We start from the raw sequence: 26,165 nt of genomic DNA, 5'->3' as shown, positions 1-26,165 counted from the left end.
TACTTCCAGCATAATATAACGAAGAAAAAAGAAATTAAAAACAAAATAATTTAAAGTACAATCCACTTAGCCCATGTCAGGGCCTGGCTTTGAGGACCCGACGACTGTTAAATCCTGAGCAGGATCCATTAAAGTACCAAAGAAAGTGTTGCATGGAATCACAGACTGACCGAAGTCACCCCAAGGAAACCTTGACTGATGCCAATGAAAACACCTGCCAAAAGAATTCCCAGGCTGTACCAGACCAATCATGCTGCTGTGAAGGTACTGCAGGAGCCTCAAGGAAAACCTTGGCCATTAGAATCCTGCGCCTAGGCCCACCCTGTCTTCAACTGCTGTTGAAGCCGCCATGAGGAACAGCCAGATCCACACCGCAATCTCAACTGCAGCAACCTCACAGAACCTGCTACCTCACCCATCACCAACCAAAGAAGGTGAGATAAATTGTAAGTTGAGCTGGCAGTAAGATAGCGATGGTATGGACAACACGGAAGCTGCTGGAAACCCAAAATCTTCTCTAACCTTGTAGACGTGAGTCTGTGCAGCTAATGTCAGTGCTAATGCCATCTCGTGACCAAGCTTATCACCGAGAGGTAAAGTAAAATAAAAAAGAGAGGGGGGGGGGGGGAAAAAAATCCACTAGTGTTTGGGACATGGTTTGTATACTTGGCATCATACTTGTACTCTAATTCATATGTCACATTACTCATTTATGTGATATACAAACTCTGGCAGTTAATTGTCAATCATCATCAACCAGTGCATTGCCCATCACAACTCCTGTACAAGAAGCTAATTGATAACCAATCAGCACTTTTATGTGGTGTTAATTCAGAATTAAAATATTTGACATTTGTCTCTTTTTTCATCAGTACTTAAGTTCTGTACCAACAAACAGCTATTTAATTGTTTTTATTCTAAAATAGGTCATTTATTGGGCAATAACCTCCTCTTGTAAAGCATAAAGAGGCAGCGGTATAATGAGAGAGTGAGAGTACTGCTTGTTAAAGAGGTTCAGGACAAGCCAGGGTCCCTGTACTGGCAACTTCTATGTTTGGTTTCTCAGTGCAAAACCTTTATGCTCTTCATGGGGAGAGACGAGCAATGCTGCGTGTAACCAGAGTGTCTCCTTTACAGTGTAAGAGGCAGACTTCATACTTTGTTACAACAGCAACAATCTGACCTTAGCTCAGGAAATGAGGAGACTATAAATTGATTCCAGGGATTTGCATTAGCTAAATAAACAAATATAACGGCAGCTGCAAACTAAACTTTTTGTATTAGGATTAAATAATTCAATTTGTCTATTTCCAAACTTGTGTGAATTTATTCTTCCATACTGCAGAAAGTCTAGTTGATTTATCATGTATTGCAGGTACTAGGAAGTTAGCCGTTAAATGTTGTATTACCAAACTGGAATTTTTTTGTTAAACAAATAATCAATTGGCAATATTTTTGAAAATAACTCCGATCTTCCAGGAGAAATCATGAGAGCTATGAGGCTGAGCAAAAAAGCTGGAAAACTACTTCAAACTTTTAAAAGTAATACTCGAATTGAGTTCAAATGTTTAACGGTTAATTAGGGGGAAAATGTTAATATTGGGACAAAAGTAGATAGCTATAGTGTGACATCATTAAAATGATAAAATGGGCTACAGGTCAGTGTGCATAATATTGGTCTTCAATTGTTACTGCGAGAATGGTTACCTTTATCAGCGACCATGTTTAGAGGTAGGTTGAAGTCTCAGTAATTTTGTTGCAGCACTTGCCACTTACTGCGAGCAGTTAACCATGCAAAGCAAGTGTCAAATATTAGAATACATTTTGACATTTGGAATTTTTTAGTAAAACAGCAGTCATTGCAATATTTTATTGTTTTCTCATTAATTACTTAGTGACCATTGTACCAGAGACTCCAGAAGGAAAGCAGTCGAAGTTATTATCATATTTTGGGAGAAAAGAAAAGGGAGTTCTTTTTCTTGGCTCTGAATCTGAATCAACATGCAAGAAAAATTTATCATGTCAAGTAGTGAATGGAAGGCTGGACGGATGCATTCAAAAATTGTAAGTACTGTTTTATACAGCGTTTATAATGAATTTACATTTGTGTCATATTCTTCAGGAATTTAGAGCTGTAAATTATGCTTGGTGACAGTACCCTGCAGTAAAATTACTCAAATTTATTTTTCCCCCTGTCTATTTTATCTTGAATAATTTGATCCCAAAAATGAAATATGTTTTACAAGTATTGGCTGATGTCTGATCCTTCAAATTTCGTCCTTCGTGACTGGTATTTCCCCTCAACAGCAATCCACAATCTCTATTCAAGCTATGCAGTTTCAATGAGAAATTGACCAGTGGTCCACACCAAAAAAAATCTGAGACCAGTGCCCAGAGAAGGGCTCCGAAAATGTTTCAGATCAATGCTTTCCTTGCCTGTTATCCATATGTACATTTGTAACAGCAGGCACTAAATCGTGCTGATGAGTTGGGAGCCTGGAAGTTTATCTGCCTGGCTCAGAGAATAGGAATTGAATCTTAATTCTGGTTTGTGTGTTTTAATTACTGCCTGGTAAACTTAGATCTATCACACAGTGGTTGATATTGTGCCCATTGATTAATTTTAAACTAGTTGGGTTTTCCTCATTAATTTGAGGTTTATCCAGTGTTATTACCTGCATGACCATTTCATTGATACTTTCTTACATAGTACATTTTGATTGTTACGTATGAAGTGATGATACTTTTTGAAAGACCTTACCTGTGCGTTCATTTGATCCAAGTACTTCAAAAGAATAAGGTGAAGTAAATTTGATGTATGAGAAGTGAGAAATGGGAGAGGTGAAAGATCAAAGTTGGAGTGAAGAGATATAGAGCGAGCAAGTGAGAAGTGACTGAAAACTTAGAGCACTTTAAAGGTTGTTGCCTTACTTGCCAGTATCAGTTAATACTTCTAGCAATATGTAGACCAAAAACCTTTGAACTCGAGCATAAGTGAAAATTTCACAGATACTGCAAAATGTCTCACTCCAGCAAAGGTTTTGTAGTACTTGGCTGCAAAGCACAGCAATGCTTTTAACTCGGAGTGAAGCAGCACTATAGACTCAAATTTAAATACAGGCTGGGAGAATAAGGGGATTTTCATCACAGAATTCATACATTGTGGAAGCAAGCCATTCAAGTGACCGAGTTCACATGACCCTCCAAAGACCACCCCCCTCCCCTATCCCTGTAACTCTGCATTTGCCATGGCTAATCCACCTAGCTTGCACATCCCTGGACACTATAGGCAATTTAACATGGCCAATCCACCCAACCTGCACATCTTTGGACTATGGGAGGAAACCAGAGCACCCAGAGGAAACTCATGCAGATATGGTGAATGTGCATATCAGCACAGGCAGTTGCTCAAGGGTGGATTTGAACCCAGGCCTGCTGTGAGACAGCAGTGCTAACCACTGAATCACCATGCCACCTATGGTAATAGTCCAGGTAGTTAGTTAATGGTTTTAAGAGTTTTGTATTATTTCCATTCCTGGAATTTTGGAAAGCACTTTTCCTCAGTAATAAGTAGTTATTCCTGACTTCCAGCTGGACCTTTACTGCTGCAGTCACAGTTATCTGCTGCTTGCTTCAAGCAGTGTCCCTGCAATTCCCTGTAAAGCAGACACACGGTGTGCCTCCTGTGGAGGGGGGCAACCCTTTCTCGAATCTCACAACTCTACCCATCAACTCCTTGTACAGGGCTGCAAGGTTTGGCTTAACAACTCAGAATCCGTGTTTCTCCCTCCAGATTGTAACTCCCCTAACAGGTACAAAAACAACCATTGTGATGTCAGAGGATTAAATTCCCTCTTGGCTTTGGTTGGCTTTGTGTAGTATGGGTGACTGATCAGCAGACAATCCCATTCATGCCTTTTTTTAATAGAATTCCCACAATTACAACTTGTATTTCTATGGTGCCTTTAGCATAGTGATACTTGCCTAGATGTGTCACTGAAATAATATCAAGCTAATTAATTCCTGACATTTCGACAGCAGTTTCAATAGAGGATTTAGAATTGAACAAAAACAAAGTTGCCGGAAAAGCTCAGCAGGTCTGGCAGCATTTGTGGAGGAGAAAACAGAGTTAACGTTTCAGGTCCGGTGACCCTTCTCCAGAATCCGCTTTGAGGAAGGGTCACCAGACCCGAAACGTTAACTGTTTTCTCCTCCACAAATGCTGCCAGACCTGCTGAGCTTTTCCGGCAACTTTGTGGATGCTGTAAATCAGGAACAAAAACAAAGTTGCCGGAAAAGCTCAGCAGGTCTGGCAGCATTTGTGGAGGAGAAAACAGAGTTAACGTTTCGGGTCCGGTGACCCTTCTCCAGAACCCGCTTTGAGGAAGGGTCACCAGACCCGAAACGTTAACTGTTTTCTCCTCCACAAATGCTGCCAGACCTGCTGAGCTTTTCCGGCAACTTTGTTTTTGTTCCTGATTTACAGCATCCACAGTTCTTTTTGGTTTTGATTTAGAATTGAATTTACCTAGATTCAATATGCATGTTTCTAGTCCTGTTTTGTTTCACATTTATTTGTTTATCGTGATTTGTTGATATTGAAAAAAACTCTATACATATTTCTATTGTGCAATCTTTTTCTGTTGCTAATCAGCAGCGTCAGTTTTATTACTGCTGATACGCTCACAGCCTTCTGCATCCGGTGGTTTGTTCTTACTGATGATTAAGCAATATTCCCTCTAATTAGTCTTTCAACTACAGCAGCTTCTGAAACTGGAAGTTAATGCTCAGTGTTGGCATTCATTTCTGTGTATGCAGAGTCTCTGCGTGGCAGCACAGCTTGAAGGCAATATTGCTTCAAAGTATTTTGGAACTACTCTGGAACTAACTGAGGACGACTCAGGCGTGACTGCTTGGTTACTGCTTCCAACAACACTTCTGTTGTCAGCCTCATCTCCATGAACTTGCTTCTGCTTTATCTCTCTTTTGGGGGTTGTAAAAGTCAAGTCTGCAAAGAATTCAGTTATCTCCCAGGAGGTTTGCTGGTTAATAGCTGAAAGTAAATGACATTTTGTAAGTGTTGTTTTGTACACTGAGTTCAAAACTACTTTCTGATCTACTTTGAATTTGAAAAACTGAACCTTTTTTCACCTTTTTTTATTTGGTTCCAAGTTATCAAATGATTGTTTATGTAACAAAGCTGCAGCAAGCATCTCTGGTTAGGCCTGAATCCTTGAAGCCATTGCCATTTTATTTCCATGGCCTGATTATAAATTTGGGTAAAGTGAATATCCATTTTAAAAGTCTCTGTTAAATGTGATATAGCGTGTTAGAGACATACAGCATGGAAAAAGACCCTTAAGTCCAACTCGTCCATGTTGACCAGATATCCTAAATTAATCTAGTTCCATTTGCCAGTATTTGGCCCAAACCCCTTTAAACCCTTTCTATTCGTGTGCCTATCCAGATGCCTTTTAAATATTGTAATTATAATGGTCTCCTTTGACGTAAGAACCCTGTTCACATCCATCAACATCAACCTGACCAAAGAAACACTGACTACACTATTAGAAGAACCGAATACACACACACCAGACACCACCAACCTCATCAGCAAGGACAACATCATCAAGCTAGTGGACCTATGCCTCACCACCCACTTCACTTGCAATAACAAAACCTACAGACAAACCAATGGTACACCCATGGGATCTCCGATATCAGGGTTCTTAGCAGAGGCAGTAATGCAGAGACTCGAACAAACAGCTCTGCCAATCATCCAACCCAAACTTTGGGTCCGCTATGTGGATGACACCTTTGTCATCGCTAAACAAAACAAATTAGAGGAAACCTTCAAGACCATCAATAATACCCTTACTGGCATAACATTCACAGAAGAGGAGGCTTCGTCGGAGGATCACTGATGATGTTACCTAGAATGGTGACGAAACGTCTGAAAACGAACCTTCCAGCTTAGCGAGCAAACTCACATCCAGAACCTCAACCTGAGCTACAAATCTTCTCAACTCGCTAAATATTGTAATTGTACCAGCCTTCACCAGCACTTCTGGCAGCTCATTCCATACAGGCACACACTGCGTGAAAAAATTACCCCTTAGGCCCCTTTTACATCTTTTCCCTCTCACCTTAAACCTATGTCTTCTAGTTTTTGATTCGCCCACCCTGGGAAAAAGACCTGCAAATAGTTGCCTCCGACCAACTTGTGAATATTCTTGCCTCATGCCATCAAAATTGGCCTTCCTCCAACTTAGTACTTTAACTTTTAGATCAGGCCTATCCTTTTCTGTAACTATTCCAAAATGAATAAAATTTTGATCACCGGCTCCAAAGTGCTCCCCACTGACACCTCAGTCACTTGCCCTGCCTGATTTCCTAAGAGAAGGTCATGTTTGCTCCTTCTCTCGGAGGTGCATCCACATACTGAATGAGAATTTTTTTCCTGTGCACACTTAACAATTTCCTCTCCGTTCAAGCCTTTAACACTATGGTAACGCCAGTCTACATTTGGAAAGTTAAAATCCCTTACCATTCCAATCCAATTCTTGCAGATAACTGAGATCTCTTTACAAATTTGCTTCTCAACTTCCTGTTGACTATTGAGAAGTCTATTCTACAATCCCAACAAGGTGACTATCTCTTTCTTATTTTTCATTTCCATCCAAATAACTTCGCTGGATGTACTCCATGAAGCATCCTCCCTGAGTACAGCTGTAATGTTATCCTTAATCAAAAATGCTACTCCCACTCTTGCCCTCTTTCTATCCTTCCTGTTGCATCTATACCCTGGAACGTTAAGCTACCAGTCCTGTCCATCCCACTTTAGAACATAGAACATAGAAAAGTACAGCACAGTACAGGCCCTTTGGCCCACGATGTTTTGCCATGGAATAATCCTATTCCAAAAATAAAATAACCTAACCTACATTCTCCTCAATTCGCTGCTGTCCATGTGCATGTCCAGCAGTCGCTTAAATGTCACTAATGACTCCGCTTCCACAACGACCACTGGTAAACTATTCCATGCATTCTCAACTCTTTGGGTGAAGAACCTCCCTCTGACGTCTCCTCTCTACCTTCCTCCTAACACCTTAAAACTATGACCCCTTGTGGCAGTCAGTCCTGCCCTGGGGAAAAGTCTCTGTCTACCGACTCTATCCATGCCTGTCATTACCTTGTACACCTCGATCAGGTCACCTCTCTTCCTTCTTCTCTCCAGAGAGAAAAGTCCAAGCTCAGTCAACCTCTCCTGTAAAACAAGCCCTCCAGTCCAGGAAGCATCCTGGTAAACCTCCTTTGCACCCTCTCCAAAGCCTCCACATCTTTCCTACAATAGGGCGACCAGAACTGGAAACAGTATTCCAAGTGTGGTCTCACCAGGGTTTTGTAGAGCTGCAACATAACCTCGCGGCTCTTAAACTCGATTCCCCTGTTAATGAAAGCCAAACCACCATATGCTTTCTTAACAACCTTCTCCACCTGGGTGGCAACTTTGAGGGAGCTATGCACTTGAACACCAAGATCCCGCTGTTCCTCCACACTGCCGAGAATCCTGCCTTTAATCCTATATTCAGCATTTAAGTTCGACCTTCCAAAATGCATCACTTTGCATTTATCCAGGTTGAACTCCATCTGCCATTTCTCAGCCCAGCTCTGCATTCTGTCAATGTCTCGCTGAAGTCTGCAATAGCCCTCCAACCTTTGTGTTATCAGCAAACATATTAACCCACCCCTCAACCTCCTCATCCAAGTCATTTATAAAAACTACAAAGAGCAGAGGCCCAAGAACAGAGCCCTGCAGGACACCACTCAGCACTGACCTCCAGGCAGAGTACATACCATCTACAACCACTCTCAGCCTCCTGTCAGCCAACCAATTCTGATTCCAGACAGCCAAATCGCCCTGTATCCCATACCTCCTGACCTTATGAATGAGCCTGCCATGGGGAACCTTATCAAATGCCTTGCTGAAGTCCATGTACACCACATCCACTGCTTGACCCTCGTCAACTTGTCTTGTGACTTCCTCAAAGAACTCAATAAGATTTGTAAGGCATGACCTTCCCCTCACAAAGCCATGCTGACTTCCTTTAATCACGCTATGCTTTTCCAAATAGTCATCAATCCTATCCCTCAGAATTCTTTCCAAAACCTTGCTGACCACAGACGTAAGACTGACTGGTCTGTAATTTCCAGGGATTTCCCTATTCCCTTTCTTGAAAAGAGGAAGAACATTTGCCTCCCTCCAATCTTCAGGTACGACTCCCGTGGAGAGTGAGGAAGCAAAGATCTTCGCAGGCGTCTTAGCAACCTCCTTTCTCGCTTCCCGGAGCAACCCAGGATGCATCTAGTCTGGCCCTGGGGACTTATCAATCTTAATGTTTGCCAAAATTTCCAGCACATCACCTTCCTCAATCTTGATTTGTTCAAGCCTGTTTTCCTGCTCCCCAAAGTTCTCATTCACAACAAGGTCCCTTTCCTTAGTGAAAACCGAAGCAAAAAACTAATTTAGCGCTTCCCCTATCTGCTCAGACTCCACGCACAAGTTCCCTACGCTATCCGTGATCGGCCCTACCTTCTCCCTGATCATTCTCTTATTCTTCACGTGTGAGTAAAATGCCTTCGGGTTCTCCATAATCCTTCCTGCCAAGCCTTTTTCGTGCCCCCTCGGGGCCGCCCTCAGTCCACTTTTGAGCCCCTTCCGAGCAAGCCTGTAATCCTCTAAAGCTGTGCTCGACCCTTGCTTCGTCCACCTTACATATGCTGCCTTTTTCTTTGTCTGATAGTGTCATAGTTTCCTTTACCCCAGTTAAATATCTTCCCCTGGTAACTGCTCCTTTCCCTTTCCATGGCTATGGTAAATGTGAGGTTGTTGTGGTCACTGTCGCCAAAGTGTTCTCCCACCGTGAGATCTGACACCTGTCCTAGCTCATTGCCGAGCACCAAATCCAAAATGGCCTCTCCCCTCGTCGGCCTGTCCACATACTGAGTAAGGAAACCCTCCCGAACACACCTGACAAAAATGGCTCCATCCAAACCGTCTGCACTAAGGAGGTTCCAATCTATATTGGGAAAGTTGAAGTCACCCATAACAACAACCCTGCTACGTTTGCACTTTTCAACAATCTGCTGGCTATGAGTTCTTCGATCTCCCTACTGCTATTTGGGGGTCTGTAGAAAACCCCCAGTGAGGTGATTGCTCCCTTGCTGTTCCTAACTTCCACCCATACTGACTCAGTTGATAAACCTTCCTCGGCAACCTCAGTAGACAAGTTCTCATCAAAAGTTCTTTCAGCCACCATTATACTGTCCTTGACCAAAAAAGCCACACCTCCCCCTCTTTTACCACCTTCCCTGGCCTTAATGAAAGTTCTAAACCCTGGAACCTGCAACATCCATTCCTGACCCTCCTCTATCCATGTCTCCGACATGGCCATAACATCGAAGTCCCAGGTACCTATCCAAGCTGCAAGCTCACCTACCTTATTCTGGATACTGCTGGCATTAAAGTAGACACGCTTCAATCCAGTTTGCTGCCTGCCAGCACACTCCTGTGACAGTGAGGTCCTGACCATGTCCTCCCTACGCTCATCCTCCTGTGTACTAGGACTACACCTCAGTTTCCCATCCCCCTTCTGAGCTAGTTTAAATCCACCCGAATAGCACTAGCGAATTTCCCACCCAGGATATTAGTGCCCCTCTGGTTCAAGTGGAGACCATCCTGTTTGTAGAGGTTCCACCTTCCCCAGAATGAGCCTCAATTGTCCATGTACCTAAAGCCCTCCCTCCTGCACCATCCCTGCAGCCACGTGTTCAGCTTAATTTCCTTAACTGTTACTTTTACTGAGCAAAATAAACCTTCTCCTCTTTTGGTGTATTACTTGCTAACTTCCGATTTTACAGTATAGTCATGCACAAGGCAAATGTTAAACAAAGCAAATTTGGAATAGTTAACTCAGTTTTCTTTGTAGTTGACAGTTTTCCACAGAACTCTGCTCAAACATATATGGTTTAAGAGCTGTTTTGCAAGTTTCCTCATGTATTTTTTAATGTATATTTGATTTTTGATATTTTTCTGAAATAAAATTCCTACCGTGTCACCTTTATCTTCTAAAATGACTAAATTATTCAAGGCATGTTTTACATTTGATACGATGAGGTGTCCTTGATATCAAGGTAGTATTTGACGGAATGTGGCATCAAGTAGCCCTAGTAAATTTGAAATCAGTAAAAATTGATGAGAGTGCTTTCCACTTGCAAAAATTCTACCGAGCTCTCAAAACATGGTGATTTATCTACCTTCAGGACATTCAGCTTTTCTAGCACCTTCTCCTTGGGGAAGGCCGCCATATTCAGTTCTGCCTTCTGGTGAATTTTAGCGATATTGCTCATGTCTTCCAATGTGAAGACTGATGTAAAGAAATTATTCAGTTCCTTAGCCATTTCCTTGTTCCCCACTAGTCTCTCCAGCGTCATTTTCCAGCAGCCCAATGTCCACTTGCATCTTCAGTTACTTCAATAAGGTCAGAACAAGAATATTTGCTGATGGTTACCATGTTTAGTCCCACTCATAACTTTAGATACTGAAACAGACCGTGCTTACATGCATGGTCAACTTTTGGATAACATTCATACTTGAATTGATAAGTGGTAAGGAACACATACATCAAAAAAGTGCCAGGCAAAAAGGAGTCATTCATTCTCCTTGATATCCAGTGGCATTGACCTCACTGAACCTGCCCATTGTCAGTGTCCTCGGAGTTGCTACTGGCCAGAAACTGGAACTGAATCAGTCACACAAAACCTTTGGCTATACTAACAGATCATAGGGTGAGAATTTGTATTCAGAAACTCCTCTTTTGGCAATGTCAAGATAGGTTATTTGTGCTGAATTTTGCTATCTAATTTTTGTCTGCTAATATAGCTGTCTCAAAAAGTTGAGTCTGATTGCTTCAAGCCAATATCTCTGATTTTCATTGCTGTTGTTAGAACATAAGCCTTGTGACTGAAACACTACCTAGGAAACCACATTTTTAATTTTGAAAAGCTTTCACATTGTAGATGATGGCGATCTAACATGCTGTTTTTGACGAGTGTACATACGTGGCACACTAGCTAACCCAACTCAGAATCTCTGAGTTTAAGGATGGATTTTGTTGCTTCTGTACATTCATCCTTCCATGCACTGGAGTTAAGAGAATAATCTCTTGAAGTTGCTTTTTTTCCTCATGGTAAGGCATGTGCGCACTTCCAGCTTACGCCTTGTATATTTACAGCCACTATTCTTAAAATGCATGATAGTAACTTCTTCAGGGTTGGCCTACAGTCAGAAATGAAGGCTACCTCTTGCACTTGAGTAAAACATTTTCTTTGTACAAGGTGCTCAACAAGTGGACATTCATGCTATGAGAGCTCATTGCTGTGAATGAAGCAGCATGTTCGTCAGCCAAATGAAAAGTAACATGGATTATGAAGCATAAGCTGTTAGATTTGTTACCAGACATGGAGCAATTTTGCTTGCTTGTCTAGTACTATACCTCCATTGTTTCAAGTTGGTGCAAGATGAATTTCATTTTGATGCCAAGGTAGTCGCAAGATTTTTTTTTTCCTTTTGAATTATTGCAACAGAAGGATTTCAGCTGTAAAAATCCTAGAAACAGCAAATGTTCCAAAAGGGATAGAATTGGTTGCTTTCATTCACCCAAATATCTTATTGCAATTGGAGGGATTCTGATAACTTGCGATACATCAAAATATTTCTACTTGTAATTTTCTGACTTGATGAGGTAGGCGCAGGCTAATTGGGATCGCATTTAGCACATTTTAAATGGTGTTAGCTTGAGTTGGATGAACACAGCAGGCCAAGCAGCATCATAGGAGCAGAAAAGCTGACGTTTCGGGCCTAGACCCTTCATCAGAAATGGGGGAGGGGAAGGGTGAATGCACGCTGTATAAGAAAGAAGGTAAATGAGTTTGTGGCACAAATTGAAATTGGCAGATATGACGTGGTGGGCATTGGCTGCAAGGCGATCAGAGCTGGGAGCGAAATGTCCAAGGATATACATCTTATCAAAAAAATTGGCAGGTGGGCAGGGGGTTTGAGGTTGCCTTATTAGTAAGAAATTAAATCAAATCAAGAGAAAGAAACAAAGGAGAGTCAGCTGGTGTAGAATCTGTGTGGGTAGAGTTGAGGAACTGCATTAGTTTTAAAAAAAAAAGGTGGAGTTATATACAGGCCTCCAAACAGTAGTCAGTAGCTTGGGCGCAAGATACACCAGGAGGTATAAAAGATGTGTAATAAAAGCAAAGTTTCAGTGATCATGGGGTATTTCAATACATAGGTGGAATAGGAACATCAAGTTAATAGTGGATGGCGGGAAAAGGAATTTGTAGAGTGTCTATGAGATGCTTTGTGGAGCAGCTTGTGGTAGACCCCACGAGGGAACAGGCAATGCTGAATTTAGTGTTGAGCAATGGGGCAGTCTTGATAAGGGAGTTTAAGGTAAAGGAACACTTAGGCAGTGCCTTATTCCCAATTCCTTCATCTCTGCCACATCTGCTGCCAGGATGAGGCATTCCACTCCTGTACATCTCAAATGTCCTCGTTTTTCAAGGAGCACAACATTCTTCTCCCCACCCCCCCGGCAGTGGTCAAGAATGCCCTCAACCGTGTCTCCTGCATTTCCCACAACTCATCCCTCACCCCGTCCCCGCAATAACAACCAGAAGAGAATCCCCCTCGTCCTCACGTACCACCCCACCAACCTCCGGATCCAATGCATCATCCTCTGACACTTCACCCATCACCCCCCCCCCCCCCCCCCCCCCCCCCCCCCCCCCCCCCCCACCAAAGACATTTTCCCTCCCCACCCTTGTCTGCTTTCCGGAGAGACCACACTCTCCATGACTCCCTTGTCCGCTCCACACTCCCCTCCAGCACCACCACACCCGGCACTTCTCTCTGCAAACGTAGGAAGTGCTACACCTGCCCCCACACCACCTCCCTCACCCCCCATTCCAGGTCCCAAGAATACTTTACACATCAAGCAGATGTTCACCTGCACATCTACCAATGTGGTATACTGTATCCGCTGTACTCTTTATGGCCTCCTCCCCCAGGCTTGGGGACCGCTTTGCAGAACACCTCCGCTTGGTTGGCGATAAACAACTGCACCTCCCAGTCGTGAACCATTTCAACTCCCCCCTCCCATTCCTTGGACGACATGTCCATCCTGGGCCTCCTGCAGTGCCACAATGATGCCACCCAAAGGTTGCAGCAACAGCAACTCCCATTCCGCTTGGGAACCTTGCAGCCCAATGGTATCAATGTGGATTTCACAAGCTTCAAAATCTCCCCTCTCCCTACCGCATCCCAAAACCAGCCCAGCTTGTCTCCGCCTCCCTAACCTGTTCTTCATCTCACCTATCCCCCTCCACCACCTCAAGCCGCCCCCCATTTCCTACCTACTGACCACATCCCGCCCCCTTGACCTGTCTGTCCTCCCTGGACTGACCCATGTCCTCCCTGTCTCCTCACCTACACTCAGCTTTACTGGCTCCATCCCCGCCTTTTAACTTGTCTGTCTCTTCTCCACCTATCTTCTCCTCTATCCATCTTCGATCTGCCTCCCCCCTCCCCTCCCTATTTATTTCAGAACCCCCTTCCCCTCCCCCATTTCTGATGAAGGGTCTAGGCCCGAAACGTCAGCTTTTCTGCTCCTATGATGCTGCTTGACCTGCTGTGTTCATCCAACTCTACATCTTGTTGCCTCAGTGATCATAGTATGACTGAATTTACTCTGTATTTTGAGAAGGAGAAGATAGAATCGGAGGTAATAGTATTACAGCTGAATAAGGGTGGTTCCAAAGGCATGAGAAGGGAACTGGGCAGAGTTGACTGGGAGAGGAGCCTAGCAGGAAAGACAGTGGCATAGCAATTACAGGAGTTTTGAGGAGTAATTCAGAAGACAGCAAAAATTTACCCCTAGGAAAAACAAGCATAATATGGGGACAGTGAGGCAACCATGGCTGATTAAGGAAGTCAGGGACAGCATAAAAATGAAAAATAAAGCATGTATAATGTGGAGAAGAGCAGTGCAAAACCAGAGGATTGGGAAACTTACAAAGACCAACAGGGGCAACAAAAAAAGAAATAGAGAGAGAAGATTGAATGAGGGAAAGCTAGCCAATAATATAAAGGAGAACTGTAAGAGTTTCTTTAGATCTATAAAGGGCAAAAGTGGATATTGGACCACTGGAAATTGATGCTGGAGGGACTAGTGGGGAACAAGGAAATGGCTAAGGAGTTGAGTAATTTCTTTTGCATCAGTCTTCACCGTGGAAGACATGAGTAATATTGCAAAAATTCACTGGGAGGCAGAACTGTGTGGTGACCATCACCAAGGAGAAGGTGCTAGAAAAACTGAATGACCTGAAGGTGGATAAATTACCAGGACCAGATTGACTACTCACCAGAATTCTGACGGAGATGGCTGAAGAGATAGTAGAGACGTTAGTGGTGATCTTTCAGGAATCGCTAGAATCAAGGAGGATCTTGGGACTGGAAAGTTGTTAACATGACATCTCTGTTTAAAAAGGGTGTCAGGTAAAAGACTGAAAATTACAGGCCGATTAGTATAACCTCGGTTGTGGGTAAGATTTTAGAGTCCATTGTGAAGGATTACATTTCTGAATACTTGGAAGTGCATGACAATATAGGGCAAAGTCAGCATGGCTTTATCAAGAGGACATCATGCCTTACAAATCTGTTAGAATTCTTTGAGGAAATAACCAGCAGGTTAGACCAACAAGAGCCAATGGATGTTATCTACCTGGACTTGAAGAAGGCCTTTGACAAGGTGCTGCATGGGAGGCCGCTGACAAAGATAAGTGCCCATGGTGTTAGAGGCAAGGTACTAGCGTTGATTGCTTTCTGCCAGACAGCCAGATAGTGGGAAAAAAGGGTCTTTCTCTGGATGACAGCCGGTGACAAGTGGTGTTCCACAAGGGCCAGTATTGGGATCACAACTTTTCACGTTATACATTAATGATCTAGATGAAGAAACTGAGGGCATTCTGGCTAAGTTTGCAGATGATACAAAGATAGGTAGAGGGACAGGTAGTATTGAGGATGCAGGGAGGCTGCAGAAGGATTTGCACAGATCAAGAGAAGTGGCAGACGGAGTACAACATGGGAAAGTGTGAGGTCATGTACTTTTGTAGGAAGATTAGAAGTGGGGACTATTTTCTAAATGGGGAGAAAATTCTGAAGTGCAAGGAAACTTGGGAGTTCTGGTTCAGGATTCTCTTGAGGTGAAATTGCAGAATGAGTCAGTAGTTAGGAAGGCAAATATAACTTTGGCATTCATTTTGTGAGGACTTGAATACAAAAGCAGAGATGCACTTCGGCTCTATAAGGCTCTGGTCAGGCTGCATTTGGAATATTGTGCGCAGTTTTGGGCCCTGTATCTCAGAAAAGGTGTACTGGTCCTGGAGTAGGTTCACAGGAGGCTCATGAGAATGGTCCCAGGAATGAAAATCTTAACATATGAGGAACATTTTGAGGACCCTGGGTCTATACTTGAGTTTAGAAGGATGACGGGGGATCTATTTGAAACTTACAGAACACTGAATGGCCTGGACAGAGTGGATGTTGGGAAGATGTTTCCATGTGTAGGACAGGTGAAGGCCTGACGGCACACCTTAGAGTAAAGGGAACACCTGTTAGAGTGGAGGTAAAGAGAAAGTACTCCAGCCAGAGAGTGGTGAAGTTATGAAATTCATTGCCACAGAAGGCTATGGAGGCCAGGTCATTGAGTATGTTTAAGACGGAGAGAGAGAGGCTCTTGATTGTCAAGGGGATCAAGGGCTACAGGGAGTAAGTGGAAAATTGGGGTTGAGAAAATTATTGGCCATTATTGAATTACAGGGCAGACTCCGATGGGCTGAATGGTCTAATTTCTGCTCCTCTGTCTTGTCGTCTTATGATCTACACAACCTAATGTGATTTGAGTGCTTTGTGATTACATTGTGTATTTAACTTGCTTCTTCTCACAAACAGTGATTTTTTTCCTACCCATTTGTCTCGTACAGGATTGGTGATGTAATGCTGAATGTGGGTTATTTATTTTGAGAATACTTTGTGATGTTACAACTGGTTATGCGCGCATGTTTTTGTAGCCGCTCCTAAAAACCAGGGACCAACTCCAAAGTGATTTACATCCAATTAACTTTAAAATATTTCCCTTTTTACTGCACCTAAACTTGTGTAAACTTTCATGATATCTAAAGTACATGATGGATAAAATTGTGGTATAACGTACAACCCATTTTTTGTTGCAACAGTGTAATATTTATTTGCGTCAGCCTTATCTCGTCTCTGTTGTTTATTTGTATGTAATTTATTTCAGAAATGACCCTGATGACTTTTCATCTGGTGTGGATGAACAGCTTTCCCCAAAAGCAAATGGATCTTTTCTGGACAGCAGTGGCTCGTCTCATTCTGTTGACATGGGGGATTCTATTGCTTCCAAAGTACAAAAACTGACAGAAATATTTCCAAATAGAACAGAATCTGAACTATTGCCGGTAAGTAGATATTGGAATGACATGCAATTGTATTAAATTTGAAGCTTGTACTTGGATGTATTTGTCACTGAGTCACATTTTCTAGACCGTAGCCATGTTTTTGATCCTTGTTTTGTATTGATGTTGAGCAAACTGACTTTGTGGGTGCTTTGGCTTTTCTATGTCTTGAACAAGAAAGGCAGAAAATTTACGGATCATACATTCCTTCTTGTATTTCATATTCAATGAACCTTTGTTTTAAAGAGGGTGGTAAAGAAATGGTCCAGTATGTAAGTGAGAACGCCAACTGATTGACAATCTTTGTGAACTTTGAGAGAGCTGCTGCTGTGCATGCACTGCCAGTACAGTGAGAGTTGCTATTTCAGAAAGGATTAGAGGGAACTGGAACACAGTTGGGTGTATATTTAATGAAACCTTTGAACCCAGTCTCTTTTCAGGTTCAGTAATAGAGTATATCCTTGAGCAACCTGATAAGCACTATTGACTTGTGTCTTTCTTGCTAATAATCATTTCCTTTCTTGCATTTTGACTGGAGGCTTGCATCTGTTAAATGAGCAAAAGGGTAAATTTTATAAGTAGTAATCAATCATAGTTAAATTCCTATAGTCAACAATGTGGAATAACTTGATAGTAGAGATATTGGCATATTGTATGATACCACCACATGCCTGTGCGAACTAGCTATGGTCAATAACTTTGGCAGTCATGTCTACATTTTGCAAATGAGTAAATGTTTACAAATTAGAGGTTGCCATATGTTCATAACAGCATAGATAAGAGTTGGTTGGAAAGAATAGATAGAAGGTAGACATGGGTCAGTGTGGAGAAATGTGAATTACTGCATTTAGACAGAAGAACTGGGGCAGGAGGTACGTTAGAACTTTACCAGAAATCAGGATAGCTCTTGAGTTATAAAAGAAAATATGCTAACAATTGTAGCCAGCTGGCCATTGTTCGTACACCTTGATATACACCAGGAGTTGTATATCATAGGCTTGTGAAGACAGCACATTTTCATTTTCTGTCATGTTAAATTTCATGAAAATATTAGATGTTGTTCTAGCTGGGTAACTGGAGATGTATCATTTAGTATATTTGTTTGAATGTAGTACTATTCAAAAACAAAAGCCAGCTGACAGTAATTGCTAAGTTTTCAGTGTTTTTATTGTGGTCAGTAGAACATAAGCCAAGTAAAATAATATCTTTAATTTCCCTATTTTTCTAGCGAACTGATTCATATCTTCATGAGTGAAGACATTGACTCACTTTAAGCATGTAAAAAGTAAGAGGTGGTAAGAGGAGGATTGGTGTATTTAAGGATCAAAAAGGAAGAAGCACTAAATGATTAATTTATATTTTAGCAAGGAATAAGATGTGTACATGTCATGGTGAAGGGCGAAGTAATTGACATTTGAAGGGCTTAAAATTTATAAGGAGAGGTATTGGATAGGCTTTTTATTTTCTTAAGTTGGTTAGCTATTTAAGAGGGAACTGAGGAGAAGGCTTGGGAGTGACACTGGGTAAATTGCTTCTTAAGTGAGCGCACAGGTACAGTTAACCGAATGGGTTGTCTGTGCTGCAACAACTGAGATTCTGGATATGATTCCACAGTTCAGAGGGCATTTAATGTCACAAATGGTGACTGTTCATGCGTAAACATTTTCAGCCAATGTTAGCAAATTGTTTAACTGTAAAGAATAGTACGGCCAAATCCAATCCTGTGTTTGTCCAACATTCTCTAGGTCAGAAGCAGGAACCAGAGATGATATTTTGCCTTGTTGCTTCCTGGCAGAGATTTTCACACTTTATACAAAACAGAATGTTAAACCTCATCTTCTCACTGAAGAAACTCTTTGAAGCATGGCAATGCAGGGATCTTTGATTTATATTTGAAGTGGGATTCACCGGTGTTTGCTTTCAGAATTTTTTCATTCACCCATGTTTCTCTGATAGCCCTCCTTTCACTCCACCTAGATAATTGAATCAACAAGTACACTGGATGGAGCGGTAGCTGCAGGATTAATCTTGTTTGGAGAAGCAGGTAAGACCACTTCCTTTATTCTTGAGAGATAGTAGGAACTGCAGATGCTGGAGAATCTGACATAACAAGGTGTAGAGCTGGACGAACACAGCAGGTCAAGCAGCATCAGAGGAGCGGAAAGGCCGACAGTTCGTGTCTGGACCCTTCTTCAGAAAAAATTTTTGAGGAAGGATCAAGCCCAAAACGTCAGCCTTCCTGCCCCTCTGTTGCTGCTTAACCTGCTGAGTTTATCCAGCTCTACACCTTGTTACCTCTCCGTATATTCTTGACTTTCATTTAAATGGCATATCTAAAAAGTGGCAGTACATTTTCAAGTGCCCAACTATGCAATAATTATGAAAAGTGGCAGTTTGGCTCTGATGTTTTGCATAAAATATGAATTCTTGCCTGAAGGATAAGTGAATTATATCAAACCACTTGGAAAAGTGAGTGGCTAAATGTGAAAGTTTACCCTTGCATTCTAAAATCCTACCAAACGTTGGTTACTTACATAATGTATACTTTTAAAAAGAAATTGAATGATAGTTTATTATTCAACTCCATATATAAATGTGAGAACTGTTTTTTACCAGTTGACAGACAAATCCTGTTTGTACAACAATGGAGGAATTGTCAAGATTATGTCAAACATAGAACCCTTTCTTTAAAGGCAGTAACTGCTGATGGGCACTTGAGAACCTTTGTTGACAACAGATTAAATGACAAAATACCAACAGCTGAAGCTTGATGATTTTCTTTAATCCTTCCATGGAACTGGAACACTTAACAAGAATAAACCATTTTCCATAATGCATCAACAAGATCACATGTATCATTAGACTAAACGTTTTTGTATTCTGTGTGCATAATGTTCAATGGCCTTATCATCACTGAATCCCACTGCTATCAACATCATTGACCAGAAACTGAACTGGAGTAGTCTTACTAATGCTGTCTGCAAGAGCAGGTCAGAAGCAGTGGATTACTTGCCTTGTGTTTCTCCAAAGCCTGTCTGACATCAATAAGTCCGGAGTGTGATGGAATGCTCCCCACTTGCCTTAATAAGTGTAGCTGCAACAACACTCAAAGGTCGACACCATCCAGGACAAAGCAGCCACTTGATTTGCATCACACCCACAAACATTCACTTCGTCCGAAGCTAATGGGTTTTTACGACTATCAAAATTGGCTCCATGTTCTAGCTTTGAATTCCATCAGCTGTCATGTTAGGATTTGAACCCTTGTCCCCAGTTAGGCGGGGTTTCTGGATTAATGGTCCAGTGCCATGACTAAATGTTTTCATTTCCCCATATGCATTTAAATAGAGACTTGCTTTAAATGTGCAGTTTTCTGTTACATCCTATTATTGGGCAAAGTAAATTAGATATGATGTGCATCAGAAGATTGAAGGATTCTAGCATCATATAACCAGGCTACCAAGAAAGTTGGCCTTTGTTTGGATGGAATGTGCCTGAATAGAGGGGTTAGAAATGCCTTTAATAGGAAGTGAGAATGGCTCAGAACCACATCTGTGGAGCAACCGTGGTGGACAATAAATGTCAGTCTTGCCACTGTCTCTATCCTAATAGTTCTTTTAAAGCATGCAAAAAAATATTGTGCATTCACAATAACCGCACTTACGCATTTTTAGTGTAGAACTGGGAATGAAATAAACTGTCATTCCACAAAGGGCCTGGTTTTTACAGTCACTTAAACTACAGTTAGCATTGCAGGTTGAAGGATGAAGAAGATTGAGCAAGAAGGTGGATTTGAGGGAACAATGACATCAGCAGTGATCATATCAAATGGAGCAGACTTTAAGGGACTGAATTTGATAAGGTTCCCCACGGCAGGCTCATTCATAAGGTCAGGAGGTATGGGATACAGGGCGATTTGGCTGTCTGGATTCAGAATTGGTTGGCTGACAGGAGGCTGAGAGTGGCTGTAGATAGTAAGTATTCTGCCTAGAGGTCAGTGCTGAGTGGTGTCCGGCAGGGCTCTGTTCTTGGGCCTCTGCTCTTTGTAGTTTTTATAAATGAGGGGTGAGGAAGTTGAGGGGTGGGTTAGTATGTTTGCTGATGACACAAAGGTTGAAGGTGCCATTGATAGTATTGAGGGCTTATTGCAAGCTTCAGTGAGACATTGACAGTACGCAGAGCTGGGCTGAGAAATGGCAGATGGAGTTCAACCTGGATAAATGCAAAGTGATGCATTTTGGAAGGTTGAACTTAAATGCTGAATATAGGATTAAAGGCAGGATTCTCGGCGGTGTGGAGGAACAGCAGGATCTTGGTGTTCAAGTGCATAGCTCCCTCAAAGTTGCCACCCAAGTGGATAAGGTTGTTAAGAAAGCATATGGTGGTTTGGCTTTCATTAACAGAGGGATCAAGTTTAAGAGCTGCGAGGTTATGCTGCAGCTCTACAAAACCCTGGTGAGACCACACTTGGAATATTGTGTCCAGTTCTGGTTGCCCTATTATAAGAAAGATGTGGAAGCTTTGGAGAGGGTGCAAAGGAGGTTTACCAGGATGCTTCCTGGACTGGAGGGCTTGTCTTACAAGCAGAGGTTGACTGAGCTCGGACTTTTCTCTCTGGAGAGAAGGAGGAAGAGAGGTGACCTGATCGAGGTGTACAAGGTAATGACAGGCATGGATAGAGTCGGTAGCCAGAGACTTTTCCCCAGGGCAGGACTGACTGCCACAAGGGGTCATAGTTTTAAGGTGTTAGGAGGAAGGTATAGAGGAGACATCAGAGGGAGGTTCTTCACCCAGAGAGTTGAGAGTGCATGGAATAGTTAGTGGTAGTCGTGGAAGCGGAGTCATTAGTGACATTTAAGCGACAGCTGGACGTGCACATGGACAGCAGTGAATTGAGTAGAATGTAGGCTAGGTTATTTTATTTTTGGATTAGGATTATTCCACAGCACAACATCGTGGGTCGAAGGGCCTGTAGTGTGCTGTACTTTTCTATGTTCTAATTGCCTACTCCTAGTTTTTAATGTTCTTGTGTTCTTATTGTTCAGACAGCAAATATAACACCTTTTTAATGTAACTTTTTGTTAGCAATATTAATGTAGGTACTAAATATCTCAACAATTCACAAAATCTGTTAGTATATCAAGATTTTCAGAGTACCCATCTGTACGGTTTTTATTGATATTGGTATGACTAAACAGGGAGGTTAAGAATGATGGCAAAAACTAAGGCGCACCATATTGCTAAGGTCAGTGACTTCCTGGAGAATTGGGCAATGTTTAAAGACCTACAAAAGGTGACTAAAAGCACAGTAAAAAAACTTAAGATTAATAATGAAAGAAGGCTAATGTAAAATGCAGAACATGAATGGCAAACATTTCTATAAGCATATAAAAAGGAAGAGAGTAGCTGAAGTGAGTAAAAACTGAAAGAACTGTGAATGCTGCAAATCAGGAACAGAAACAAAGTTGCTGGAGAAGCTGAGCAGGTCTGGCAGAATCTGTGAAGGAAAAAGAGCTAACCACCCTTCTTCAGAACCTTCATCGCTGAAGTGAATGTTGGTTGGTTTCTTAAAGAATTAGACTGGGATGTTGATGGTGGGAAACACAAATGGCAGTGACAGTAAATCAATACTGTGTCTCAGTTTTCATAGTGGAGGACACTGAAACCATCCAGTAGTAACCGGCAATGTTGAGGTTATAAAGTCAGAAGTCACATGAAGCAGGTTATAGTCCAACAGGTTTATTTGAAATCACAAGCTTTCTGAGCGCTATTCCTTCATCGGGTTAAATGAACACTTCACTTTAAAATGCCATCGCTGGGGAAGAGATACTGAGGGATTAAAGGCAGACCAGTCCCTGGGGCCTGATTGCCTACATCCGAGGGTCTTAAAGGAAGTGTTTGCAAAGTTGGTGGATCCACTGTTTATAATGTTCAGAATTCCCTGGAGGCAGGAAATATTCCAATAGATTGGAAAAATGTTAATGTAAAACCTTTGTTCAAAAAGGGAAGGAGGGAGGCAGAATATAGGAAACTAAATCCCAGTTAATTTAACATTATTGAGAAATTATTGGTATCCTTTATTAAGGAAGTAGTTATTGGCACATTTAAAACACAGTCCGTTGATAGTCAGAGATAGTAGGACCTGCAGATGCTGGAGAATCTGAGATAACAAGGTGTAGAGCTGGATGAACACAGCCGGCCAAGCGGCATTAGAGAATCAGGAAGGCTGATGTTTCGGGCCTAGACCCTTCTTCAGAAAATAGTTTTATGATGGGTAAATCATGTTTGTCTAATTTGCTGGAGTTCTTCGAAGATGTAGCAAGAAAAGGTGATCAGGGGATCCCATAGATGTGGCATATCTGGATTTCCAGAAGGCATTTGAAAAGGTGCCAGGTAAGATTACATGTATTAAGGGGTAATAACTTGCACAGAGGGTTGGCTAACCAACAAAAGCAGAGTTGAGATAAATGACAAGCTGTAACTTGAGGTGACACGGCTAAATCCTTAGGGCTGTAACTGTTGACAGACTAAATTAACGACTTGAATGTAGGGATAGAAGACTCTATTGCCAAAGTTACAAATGGATATGGATAGGTTAGGTGAATGAGCCAATATTTGGTGTGAAGTTTATCCATTTTGGTCAGAAAAGTAAAAAAATTTAGTCTAATTCTGTAAGGGACCAACCAACATTGACTTTAGCTACTCCTTTCCTTTTTACATACAAAAGTGTTTGCTATTTATATTTTGTACTTTGCATTATCTAAATAGAAACTTCAAAATGCTTTGCAGATAGTTCTACATGTCCTTGTGTACAAGGCACAAGAAATTAGTATGCATATGCAGTAGGTAATGAGGGCAACTCAAATTTTGGCACTTCTACTAAAGAGATAGAGTACAAAAGCGGGAAGTATTAGCATGTCGCTAACATCAGTTGAACTGAAATTTGAGATGGATATTGAGGAAGAGTAAGTAAATTGGAAGCATTAAAACACTTGATTCTATTTTTGTACTTGTCTTCGGCTTATTCTTTTGCAGCATTTACCCATAATTAAAATGGTAAGCTAACATTTTAGAATTATCCTAACACAACTGAGTGATGTAGCATCTGAATATCATACATGTAACTATAGATTAAAACATAAATAACTCTGGTGCTCTATTTATTCTTCATTCAGAAATGAGTATCAACACAGGTGGGGAAGGGGCGTTTCAGGTTTGTGTTGATTGACTGTAAAATTTTTAATATGTAATGTTGATCAATGGTTAAATAGTAAACAGGATTGCTGAAAATGAGCAATAGTTCTTTGCTTTTAAAGCTTACCTTGTATTTCCAGTTACTCCTCGGAAAAGGAAAGTTGAAATGTCCCAAAGCAACAGCTCTGAAGAAAATGATGATCTACCTATTTCCCGTACCAAGAAGAAGAAACCTAATTGTGTAGGTTTTCAATTTGAATCATCTGAAGGCTTCTCCCAAAGAAACCTTCTCAATCGTATTACATAAAAATTTCAGAACCCTATAAAATGATGACAGGCATATGCCTTGCACCCATCCTTTAAGGCAGTTGAACTCTTTTTTTACTTGCAGAAATCTTTTATTTAAGATTGCAAACATTTCAGAAGTGAGAAATTTGGAAAATTTGCTGTGTAAAAATCTACTTAAATGTGCAAGGAAGGTTTGACTAAGAAGAGGAGATTTCTTTTACATAAGGCTCTTCCATATTATGAGCTGGCAGGCCTAATTGAATGTCATCTTCTTCCTGCTGAAACTGAGGTTGCAACGTCTCAAGGTTGGTAGATGGTCAGGCAAGCCCAGATTAATAGATCAGACATTGTATTAGTGAAATTTGAATAATTTCAGTAGTGGGATTCCAAGGCCTGCTTTCATCACCTAGACTGTCTAGGCACTGAGTTACTCTTAATCATTACCTTAATTAATTTGGTTTGCCAGATAAACTGTATAAAGACACACAGTACTGGAAAACTTGGGTCTGTCAACATTTGTGGAGCGAGAAGTAGTTTGAGTTCAATAACTCCCCTTCAGAACTTGACAAATAAACTGCCAGGTATTCTGAAAATATTCAGACTTTTTTTTTTGGCTGTGTGGAACAGTCACCATTTCTGTATTCCTTAGAACTTCAACAGTTGGCACTGCTGCAACCACAGGTGTTTTTTTCTTTATTCATTTAGGGAATGAGGGTGTCACTAGCTAGGCCAGCATTTATTGCCCAGAGGGCATTTATGAGTCAAACACATTGCTGTGTAAGGTAACCTGTCCCTGTAGCTCAAACCCTCCAATCCTGGGAACATTCTTGTAAATCTTTTCTGAACCCATTCAAGTTTCACAAAATTTTCTCCTATGGCAGGGAGACCAGAATTGAATGCAGTATTCCAAAAGTTGCCTCACCAATGTTCCGCACAGCCACATCACATTCCAAGTCTTATACTCAGTGCACTGACCAGCAAAAGCAAGCATACCAAACACTGCCTTCACTACCCTGTCTTGATGGCAGGTATGCCATTGAGAACCAATCCAAGAAGATTTCTTCCTGTAATGCCTCCCTCACTGTACAGGAAAGATTCTGTCAGGCAGCAATATCGCTTGGATTCAGCTAGCTTAGTTAGTGATGCTGCTAAGCAGTTCTTCGGCCATTTGATGTTTATGGATACATGCTAAATTCTAATGTTAGTACATCTGTAAGTGTTGGTTGATGTGGAGCAGTGTTCTTGCGGTATGTAGTATAGGTGATAAGCAGGGTTGCTCCATTGTTTGACCTGATGCTTTTGTCAAAGGACACATTTACATGACAAGAATGTGCAGAAGAAGTCAAAAATAAAAGGCACTGTGTTAAAGAGGTGTAGGAACAGAGACCCACGTTATGTGTGTACAAATTGTTCAAGGTAGTAGAGCAGGTTAAGTGAGCGGTTAAAGGGCATACAGAATTCTGGGCAGTTTAACTGACAGAATAGGATACTCCAAAAAGCAGAAAATGTAATAGATGTTTGGAAAACTTTGATCCAGTTGCAGCTGGGGTATTGCATTCAATTCTGGGTATCACATTTCAGGAAGAACTTGAAATCCTCAAAGGGAGTACAGTAAAGATGTGTGTGTGTGGTTTCAGGGATGAAGATCTTCAGTTTCATGGGCAAGTTGAAGAGCTGGGCCTCTGCTTAGAAAAGAGATGCTTGAGTATAGATTTGATTTGAGGAGTTTAAAATTAAGAGGGATCGAAGCGGAGTAGGTAGTGAGAAATTCCCATTGACTGAAATGCTGAGAACCAGATGAAACAAATTTAAGGTGATAGATGTAAAAACAGACAGAGCTACCATAAAATGTGTTTGTGCTGTATGTGTTCTGATCTGAAATTCACTCCGAGTGTGATGGAAGCAAAATGACACATACAATCATGGCTTTCAAAAGGGAATTGAAAGAGCTCCTGAAGTGACAACATTTACAGAACTGTAGGGAAAGGGCAGAGGATAGGACTGGCAAAGTTTCTGTTTCAGATGCTGACAGGCGTGATGAGCAGAATGTTCAGTGGTGTAACCATTCAAGATTCTGTAAC

General features: G+C 41.6%; 1 protein-coding gene across 3 annotated transcripts in view; it reads left to right on the top strand.

The window, feature by feature from the left end:
* The window catches only part of LOC125454066 (SWI/SNF-related matrix-associated actin-dependent regulator of chromatin subfamily A containing DEAD/H box 1-like), a 100,271-nt gene that overhangs the window by 5,501 nt on the left and 68,605 nt on the right, over positions 1–26,165 (top strand). For all 3 annotated transcript variants that reach the window (XR_009446525.1, XM_059649986.1, XM_059650030.1), the window contains exons 2-5: positions 1,896–2,064; positions 16,428–16,605; positions 18,580–18,646; positions 23,937–24,037. Coding sequence is in view for 2 of the 3 variants with exons in the window: in XM_059649986.1 (XP_059505969.1) it covers positions 1,896–2,064; positions 16,428–16,605; positions 18,580–18,646; positions 23,937–24,037 (515 nt within the window). In the remaining variant the exon portion in view is untranslated. The remainder of the gene's footprint in view (positions 1–1,895; positions 2,065–16,427; positions 16,606–18,579; positions 18,647–23,936; positions 24,038–26,165) is intronic.

Source organism: Stegostoma tigrinum, chromosome 1, assembly GCF_030684315.1.
Source record: "Stegostoma tigrinum isolate sSteTig4 chromosome 1, sSteTig4.hap1, whole genome shotgun sequence".
Lineage (NCBI taxonomy): Eukaryota > Metazoa > Chordata > Chondrichthyes > Orectolobiformes > Stegostomatidae > Stegostoma > Stegostoma tigrinum.
The sequence above is the reverse complement of the archived record's forward strand: the minus strand, read 5'-3'. Positions and strand labels throughout refer to the sequence as shown.